The sequence below is a fragment of the Glycine max genome, chromosome 2 (genome assembly GCF_000004515.6).
Source record: "Glycine max cultivar Williams 82 chromosome 2, Glycine_max_v4.0, whole genome shotgun sequence".
In the NCBI taxonomy this organism is placed as follows: domain Eukaryota; kingdom Viridiplantae; phylum Streptophyta; class Magnoliopsida; order Fabales; family Fabaceae; genus Glycine; species Glycine max.
Window position 1 is genome coordinate 45628461 of NC_016089.4, and position 10013 is coordinate 45638473.

General features: G+C 32.7%; 1 protein-coding gene and 1 non-coding gene across 4 annotated transcripts; one reads left to right on the forward strand and one right to left on the reverse strand.

The window, feature by feature from the left end:
• Positions 1-2709: 2709 nt before the first annotated feature.
• On the reverse strand, positions 2710-2794 carry MIR169J (microRNA MIR169j). Its single transcript, NR_048878.1, has one exon. It is a non-coding gene; the product is annotated as a microRNA MIR169j (primary transcript).
• A 1586-nt stretch (positions 2795-4380) lies between these two features.
• LOC100813380 (pentatricopeptide repeat-containing protein At2g34400) lies at positions 4381-7933 on the forward strand. Of its 3 annotated transcripts, none has more exons than XR_001385720.3 (3): positions 4381-5432; positions 6130-7627; positions 7765-7933. XR_001385720.3 is itself a non-coding variant. In XM_003518347.5 (2 exons), the coding sequence occupies exons 1-2, from the start codon at positions 4534-4536 to the stop codon at positions 7076-7078; spliced, it is 1848 nt and encodes a 615-aa protein (XP_003518395.2). In that variant the 5' UTR covers positions 4381-4533; the 3' UTR covers positions 7079-7933. The 3 variants fall into 3 exon arrangements, 1 of the variants encoding a protein (XP_003518395.2); XR_413305.4 differs by having other exon boundaries at positions 6130-7209; positions 7296-7933; XM_003518347.5 differs by having other exon boundaries at positions 6130-7933.
• The last annotated feature ends 2080 nt before the right edge of the window (positions 7934-10013 follow it).

Genomic DNA, 10013 nt, shown 5'->3' on the forward strand with positions numbered 1-10013 from the left:
TTAAGGCCCATGTCAAGTACATTATATCAATGGATGCTGCTATTTCCACACATTCTTTTGCTCTTCATATCACCTACTATTTTTTTGAGTAATTGCTATTTGGAAAAAAAATATCATTTCTGAAAATTATTTTTTGTTGCATATTCTCTCCGGTCTTAAATATAAACAACAAAAGACTCTTGTATTTTTGTATCAAATATAAATAATTCTTAATTATCAATGTCTTATTCAGTGAGACTATTTTTAAAATATCTTTCATTCATTTTTTTATACTTAATATTAAGTTCTAACGAATAATAATTCTAAAAAATATTTAATTTTTAATTGGAACTCACACTTTTAACGAAGGTAATTAATTTCTTAATAAATGAAATATGTTTTCTTCTTATAATTAACACGGCTGGGAACATGTGAAATTGCGAACAAATACTGTATTATTATAAAATATTTTTTAATTAAGGCTTAAACTTTATAAAAACTATTTTAATACATTATCATCCCCACTCCTTTAACAATGGAATTAAAACATTGAAAATTGAAGGATTGTGTGGCTTTCTGTGGGAATAGTATCTAAAAAAATGTGTGTCAATGGAATTTATTTCTTGTTGAAAAGAGAGAGCTAATGCAATGATCAGGATTGACCATTTCATATATTGACGCCTCCTTATCAATAATGATTGTAACTTTTCGTTGCAGTTCAATTTCTTTTTTATCCAAAAAAAAATATATTAATGAAGCTGTAGCCCAACTCATTTACATATTGACCTGTCATGTCCCAGCCATCTCTTATGTATCCAGTTCTACTGTTATATCATATATGACCTAATATTATCATACAAATAAAATTTAATTCAGTTGATTAAATATAAAGTATAATTTATTGTAAATGTTTTGATATTTATCTTTATAGGAGAAAAAATATGACCCAGAACTTACAAAGACTATATGAAAACCTGTCAGTCACTTTTTTACCATACATCTAGCTAGTGACCTAAAAACATAGTAATTGACATCAAATATACATATTTGCAGCCCGTGCTTCGTAGCCCTTTGGACACTCAAAAGGGAGTAAAGACCAATCATAGAAAGATTAATGTTTAATTATAATTTGTTATTTTAAATGATTAAGTTATGTCTGATTTGGGATTAATTATGCACTTCATCTCTAACAAGGTACACAATCGTCTCTTCTATCTCATCCCCAACATATATTATATATATACTTGATAAAACTAAAAATTGTCAAAAATATTACACGGTTCCATGCATGAACATAAGCAGGGCTTGGCAAGGGATTGTGGCCCCCTCCAGAAACTTCAGCAGCAAAATCATAAGGTAGAAATATATATGTGTAAAAAAACGAAGAAGAAAAAAATTCTATTCACTTTCTATTGAAAGGTATAGAGGAATATCTTTGGGGTTTCAGATATGTTGTAACATGATTAATTGTGGGCTATCTTTGGTGAATATGTATTCGTTTTATGCATTTCTTGTTCATTAATGAAATTGCAATTTCTGATAAAAAAAACTTTATATTAAAACTTAAAAGGCATGAGAAGATATAAAATCGAATAAGTTCCAAATACGGATTGACAGACCACTAATTCTGTGGAACAAATAATCATTGACTTTGAAAATTATAAATTGATTGCACATTGCTTATCAATCAAATCAAATTTATATGCGTCAATTATTCTTGATTAAGGACATGTACTCCAAATATTTATTAAGTCCAAACTTCTTATAATAGTGTCATTAGTGTGTGTGTGTTCGTGCTCCATGCCTTCTATATATTATCCGGTCATCACTGATTAGCAGCTTTATTTATTAATTTATTCTAAAAAGTTTTCTACGGTAAAGTTTATTAAATTAATTAAGTGTTTATAAACTATTATGAAATATGTCCTTCGTTATTATGGACAATTTATAGGTCCTTAAGTCACGTGGATGTGTTGATTTTGTTGGCATTCTTGTGTGTTGAGTTTTTCGCGAGTAAGATAATATATTGTTATCACAAGGAAATAAATATATTCTATTTTTTTTATTTGACGAAACCATTGTTAAAGAATCATATATTACAAAATACCTTTTCAATCATTGTCTTATGATTGTTCCACTGAGATTATGAGCTCTTCTATACATTTAGGAAAACAATAAATATTGCTCTCTAAATCAGTGGTAAACATGGATGCTTCTTCAACAACTCTATACCCCTAAATCTAAGTATTATTTTATTGATATACATTTCATATATAGATTAAAGTTCTTCTAGAAAAAAATATAGATTTAAGTTAGAGATGGATCATTGGATCAATGAATCTTACTGCCCTGACTTATGAAATATTCTAGCACATGAGAGAGGATATAGATAAATTAAAAAAAATACTAACGTGTTTGGAAACACGTTACAACTGCATTCAACAGAAAAATTTGGCATTCCGATGAAAAAAAGCCAAAGCAACGGGGTGTTGCTTCTGTTTTGCATTTACATCTACGCAATGACAAACACACATTAAGCATTTATGACTTTCATACAGCAAGCAATTACTAATAGTAGTATAGTTTTTCTATTAATTCTGAAACCAGTATAAGCAGTTAGTTATATCATCCTTTACCTTTCTTGATGTTGTTTATCATAAAGAATATATATGTCCTCCAAAAGAAAAGAAGGGTTTATAGAACTTTACAAAGAGAAGAAGAGAGATAAATGTAGCCAAGAACAACTCGTCGAAATCATACAATACACCTTGGTACCTAATAAATGCATGCATTCCGGCAAGTCATTCTTGGCTACCAATCGCTCCCTGCCTCTTCTTGCAAACACTCTAAAACCAAATGGGGGGAGGTGGTTAAGGCATGGAAATCCATATTTCTGTATGAACAATAGTTAGTGTCCAAATTTTTATGGTTCAAAATGAAGCCTTACTTGCGACCTTATATAGAGGGGAATGGTTAATGCAGGGAAATGGGAGCAATCATTCCAATTCAGTGGCATTGTATTTTATTATTCTCTTGTGTTTAGTCCTATCTAGCTAGATAACTTTCCATTAGAAAGTGTTTGCATGCAACCAAGAGAAACTTGACACATAAAGAATAATGCCTTTATTTAAGGGCGGTTGATACGACTTTGATAGCTCACAATATATAGAATAAAGCTGTCTGCAAATTGATTTGTTTTCATATGTATTCAAATTTAAAATGGAATAGAATCTTTGTGTCTCAAGGAGAGAGATATTGAGCAAAGGGGTATGGTATGGTGGAATTGCTGATGAAAAAAAAATGATATGGTGGAATTAAAATATATGTATTTAACTTCATTTATTTTACGTGTTATTAGACTATCTTATGAGATATTTTCATCTCATTTAAAATATTATAAAATAATAATAATAAAATTAAATAAGAGTTAATGATTAGTTATGCACTGTTAATATAAAATAATTTTATATATTGTCATTTAATTATAAATAATTATTTATATAACTTTTAAAATATAATTATAATAAAAATTAACAATTTATCATATATGTTAGTTTATGATTAGATAATTGTGTATAACTATTTTATTATTAGTGTATGATTTTTTTTTTATAAAATTATATTAATAAAGAAAAAAAAAGAAAAAATTGCATTTTTCATTACAGCCCTTTCACCTCACCAGAGAAGCTATTGATGCTCCAAGAAAATTATTATTCCCTACTCATCTATTCGGCAGCATACTCAGGACTTGAGTAAGTGGAAATAACTTATAAAAACTAAAGTAAATGGATTTAAATATATAAAATAGAAAATACAAAAATATAAGATTTTTTTTTATAATTTTTTGTCAAAAAAATTAATCATCATTTTTTAAATGATAGGGTATACTTGCACCCCTCACTAATGTAAGATTGTGTTTGATTTAAAGTTGAATTACGTTTGGCACCAAAGTTTTCTCTCACAAAAATCACATTCAAAATGTTTTGGAACGTGTGATTCATGTAAACAAACACACTCTAAGTCAATTAATGCATCCATTGTTCATTTTGTCTCGGTTCATGAAGAGATGAAAGCATTACAATGACTAGTATAATTAAATGATAATAAATATAATCTTTTGGTCTTTGATTCAATATAATGACATTTTAATTTAATATCAACTGGGATTTTTGAACACATTTATTTCTATCTCTCTTTTACTATCATATTATACTAACACTTATAATACCTATTTTTTTTTCTCTTTCACTAAATTTCACTTTGCATTTTAGGTGTCTAATTATTAATTTCCTTTTAATATTGTTATTATTTAATGGTATGGCAATATCTCATGGTCTAATAGCTAATTTTTATAGGATAAAAAATTTAGTTCAACTGATTAAACGAATACATGAATTATTATAAAGTTTCTGATATTTTATTTGATTCGTATAAATAAAAATAAAAAACAAAATTATATTGTGCTTCCGAGTCTTGGTCATTGAAAAAGTGTAGTACTACAAAGACATCGTAACTAACATAAGAAAGTAACAGAGGGAGTGAGTGAGGTAGCTGATGATGGTTGTCCGGCGGCACCTGGCGTTTGAAAATGTAGCAGTTGGCGGCAAGTGCAAGTACTACCACACAGCGGAATGTCTAGTTTTCTTAGCGAAGCAATGTTCATCAACGAAGACGCTCCAACAAGTTCACACCCAAATGGTGGTGAACTCCTCCATCCACACCCCCAACAACCACCTTCTCTCCAAAGCCATACACCTCAAGAACTTCCCCTACTCCTCCCTTCTCTTCTCCCACATCGCTCCCCACCCCAACGACTACGCCTTCAACATCATGATCCGCGCCCTCACCACCACGTGGCACAACTACCCTCTCGCCCTCTCCCTCTTCCATCGCATGATGTCCCTCTCCCTCACACCAGACAACTTCACCTTCCCCTTCTTCTTCCTCTCCTGCGCCAACCTCGCTTCCCTCTCCCACGCCTGCGCCGCCCACTCCCTCCTCTTCAAGCTCGCCCTCCACTCCGACCCCCACACCGCCCACTCCCTCATCACCGCGTACGCGCGATGCGGCCTCGTCGCGTCCGCGCGCAAGGTGTTCGATGAAATTCCCCACCGGGACTCGGTGTCGTGGAACTCCATGATCGCCGGGTACGCCAAGGCGGGTTGTGCCAGGGAGGCTGTGGAGGTGTTTCGGGAGATGGGGAGGCGGGACGGGTTTGAGCCGGACGAGATGAGTCTGGTGAGTTTGCTCGGGGCTTGCGGGGAGTTGGGGGACTTGGAGTTGGGGAGGTGGGTGGAGGGGTTTGTTGTGGAACGTGGCATGACTCTTAACTCCTATATAGGTTCTGCTTTGATTAGTATGTATGCTAAATGTGGGGAATTGGAGTCTGCTAGAAGGATCTTTGATGGCATGGCTGCAAGAGATGTTATCACGTGGAATGCTGTTATATCAGGGTGAGTCAGTATGTTGTTAAAATTTAACTCTTACCAAAGATTAATCTGTTTAGTTAAAACTTCTTCGTAAGCACTTGGGAAAAGAAAATAAGAAAGAAAAATGAAGTAAGCTTCTCCCGTGAACTAAACTTAGCTTATGCATAAGCTAATTTGTAAAAGTTCTCCCATTTAATTTGTGCTTATGAGAGAAATTTATTTAATTTTTCTTTCTTATTTTCTTCTCTTAAGTTTTTATAGATAAATTTATCCAAACAAGCCCCAATTTAATTGATTCTATTATATGACTTGTATGAGCATCATCATATGTTTGGATGTTCATGTTGTGTTAGATTGTAGTGTTGAGTTAGATAGTAGGTTTGTGTATGCTTTGTTCGTGTCAAAGTAGTGCAGACACTTCAAAATAGTACCTGCGTCTTGTCAAATACTTCATGGAGATATGGGCAATTTGAATTGTCCTAGTTGCATTTTACTTGTTTTTAAAAAAATTAAAGTTTAATACCAAAATTGACTTGAATAATACAATAACTAGATAAATTCTATCCATGTCCATGTTATGCTTTTTCCATGTCACGGATCTATCTATACTTTATAGATTCATGTTCCAATCACTTTTGCAATTATGGGTCTATCTTGATTTTCCTACAAACTCAATTTATTTTTATTTTTAATATATCCTGTGATTTTCACATCTTGACAGATATGCTCAGAACGGGATGGCGGATGAAGCAATCTTGTTATTCCATGGTATGAAGGAGGACTGTGTTACTGCAAATAAAATTACCTTGACTGCAGTGCTCTCTGCATGTGCCACCATTGGCGCTCTGGATTTGGGGAAACAGATTGATGAATATGCATCACAAAGAGGATTTCAGCATGATATTTTTGTGGCTACTGCATTAATTGATATGTATGCTAAGTCTGGGAGTTTGGACAATGCACAGAGAGTTTTCAAAGATATGCCCCAAAAAAATGAAGCTTCTTGGAATGCAATGATATCAGCACTTGCTGCTCATGGAAAAGCCAAGGAGGCACTATCACTATTTCAGCACATGTCAGATGAGGGTGGAGGTGCCCGCCCTAATGATATAACATTTGTAGGGTTGCTTTCTGCTTGTGTGCATGCAGGCCTCGTTGATGAAGGATATAGATTGTTCGATATGATGAGCACATTGTTCGGATTGGTACCTAAAATTGAGCACTACTCTTGTATGGTTGATCTTTTGGCTCGTGCTGGTCATTTATACGAGGCATGGGATCTAATTCGGAAAATGCCCGAAAAACCAGACAAGGTTACATTAGGTGCTTTGCTTGGTGCCTGTCGAAGTAAAAAAAATGTAGATATAGGTGAGCGGGTTATGCGGATGATTCTGGAGGTGGATCCTTCAAATTCTGGTAACTATATTATCTCATCAAAAATATATGCTAATCTGAACATGTGGGAAGATTCAGCAAGGATGAGATTGTTGATGAGACAAAAGGGTATTACTAAAACTCCTGGTTGTAGCTGGATTGAGGTTGAGAATCACTTGCATGAATTTCATGCTGGTGATGGTTTATGCCTTGACTCTATAGATCTAAGTAACATAATTGATTTGCTCTATGAGGAACTCAAAAGGGAAGGGTATGTCCCAAAAGTTGTTGAATAGCTTTGTCAGTTGTGTGGAGCTAAAGATTGTTTAATTGGAAGTTTCCGAAGTGAGGAAAATCGGATCAAGGGGAACTCAGTTGTCTCAGCTCAACTATTTCATATTAATGTTAATAGGATTGGTTTTATCGGGTAAGTGTGCTCAGACAGCACAATTAATGTACCGTGGGAACCATATTTGTTTTTCTACTGATGTTTGTATTCTTTTGTGCATGAAGCTCGGATATGGATCATTTTTTGAGGATGAGTCTCTGGCGTTTACACCAGCTTAAATGTCATATAGAAATGAAATGGGGTATTATGAAAACATGTGCCGCACTGCAACTGTCTTTTGGAGTATCCATAGGCATATCTGCTCCAAGTTTTGACACTCTAAGAAATTTTTCACTTAGTTGATTTGGAGAAAATATGAGATCATATTTTACTTCAGAAGAACTAGATTTTGCATTTATAAGCAACATTTGTGGCCAGTGGGGTCCAGCAGTTGATCTTGCTTTTATGGAAGCAACAGTAGCTCTTCTGTATATCATATTAGCAAGAACATAAAAGAGTAATTGAAAATTTCGATACTCCATATTTATATTTGATATTCACCAGTGGAGGTTTAGCTAGGTAATTATATTATAGCAACAAAAATTATTTTACATATAAGATGGAATGATGAATTTTCTTTGGCCATCAATACAGATTCAGTGGAGAATGCTGATAAAGAGTTGATGAGGTACTGGGAGGTGATACAAGTGTAAGCTAACAATTTGTCACTTTCATTTCTTTTCTACTTTCATTTTCTTGTTCTATAATGAGATAAAATTATTCAAAATCATGAGATTTTCATAATGAACTTCCATTCTACTTTTATGAGATTATTGGGCTTTCATTTTATGACCAAGTTGTTAACAAATAGAAATGCTAAATGTTATGAAAGCAAATTGTAAAATTTACACTAAATAGACTGTTTTTCTTTCAATATGGAGTTTTTCACTTATTCCTACCATGATTTTGTTTTCATTCTGTTCTATTATTGTCACGTATATTCGGTATGTATGACTTTGGTGAAATAGTTTAGGTTTAATGTTCATGCATCTTTGATTTAAAAACTTTTACACTATTGAACCAATAAAAAAATACTATAAAAATTAATTAACTTACTATTTACAGTGGTTTATAATTAGATGGAAATACACGACCGCTCATCCTAAAATTGACCCTGTCCAATGATTGACGTGGGAAACATCCAATGGTTCAAACTTAATGGGCCCAAATATGATACTTCACTGTTACCATGCTTTTTCTAATGGTACCAAATACGCCGTTGTTGTCAAGAGGCACAAAATTCAAACGTGGAATCACGTGTAAAGGGGCCATGTTGAATGCGATTTCACGAGATTGTTCTTGATAAACGACGTTGAAGCAATTACCCACCGCCTTGTCATGGGTCCAACTGCAGCTAATTATTAGCAAACCCATCTTAACCACAGGATTCCTTATCTAAATTGTAACGCCCGATCTTTTTTTATTTATTTATTGTTAGTGAGACTTGTCGAGACACGATCATGGTAACCCCACGAAAATAACAGAAATTAGAAAAGTTTAAATATATTTTTATTCCTTACAAATATGTGTTTTTTAATTTTTCATTTTATTAATTTTATTTTTTACTTTTACTTCTTATAAATTATGTTTATTTTGATTTTAATTCTTAAAACACTTTAGATAATACTTTGAATAATGAAAAAATATTATTTAAAACATTATAAAGACAAAAAATAAGCAAACATAATTTATCAAGACTAAAAATGTAAAAAATATTTTACAAAGACGAAAAGTAATAGAAAAACACTAAATTAAAAAGAGTAGAAAGGTATTTAAGTCAATTAAAAATGATAACTTTTTGTTAAAAAAAATAGAGGAAAATGTTTAATTTTCTTGCTAAAATATATGTATCATCACCTAACTTATTTTTTAATTTTAAATTGGTGTTTATATTTTAAAAGTTCTAAAATATTCCCTAAAAAATTATTTTAGTAACACATTTGTTCTACTGTTAGTTTTAATTCAAACACCATTAATGTATATATTGATAAAAAGAACTAATGTATAATTCTCTTATTTAAAAGAATAAATTTCTTAAAATTTATTTTAGATCTCATTGTTAGATAGACATTGAGTGAGACACGTGTCCATGTTAAATATAATCAGGTGGTTCGGTGATATGGTATAACAAACCAATTTTGCATTGGAAGCAAGCGAAAAGAATAGGCGAAAAGTTAGAAATGAATTCTATGAAGATATGGACAGTCATTTGAGAAATAAATGATTGAAAGTAATGAAAGATACATATTAATGGCAAAATAGAATTTAGAAAGTGACAACACTTGAAGAGCAAATGAAAAATAGCATATTCACACATTCATGTACCTGGTTGAAATGAGTAGTTAAAGCACAAGTTTGAGAATTAGGAAGTATTTAAAAGAGTTTATTTGATCAAATTTATGAAAGTGGCTTATGAGTATGGAGGTGGAAACGAAGAAGCTTTTATGAAGATAAGTTTTTAAAAATAAAACACATACCTACTAAACCAGGAGCTATGTTATCGTCGACCAACGATTCATTAGCTTGATATCTTGATTAAGTGAATGGCTCGTTCGATTTTAAGAACATTATCAATTACATTTTGCAACCAATAGAATATGAACATTAACCAAAATGTTGACATAACAACGTGTCAATATTTGAGATGGACAACAGAGCAAGAAGTGTCAATCGCTAGCATACCAATGCAGGCACATTTCCCTGTTTGGGATTCTTTTAGAAAGAATTTCCCAAACTAGGGTTCTTCTGAAAGTATTTCCCAGGGGGTGTCCTTTTTCACGTAACTGGCCATGCATGGCGCCAATTCTGATGGCGCCTTCAAGCTGGACGAGGCACGTGGCCAC

Coding starts and splice junctions, on each gene's coding strand:
- LOC100813380 (XM_003518347.5), top strand. CDS start 4,534: ATGATGGTTGTCCGGCGGCACCTGGCGTTTGAAAATGTAGCAGTTGGC. Junction 5,433..6,129: donor TGGAATGCTGTTATATCAGG/GTGAGTCAGTAT, acceptor ACATCTTGACAG/ATATGCTCAGAACGGGATGG.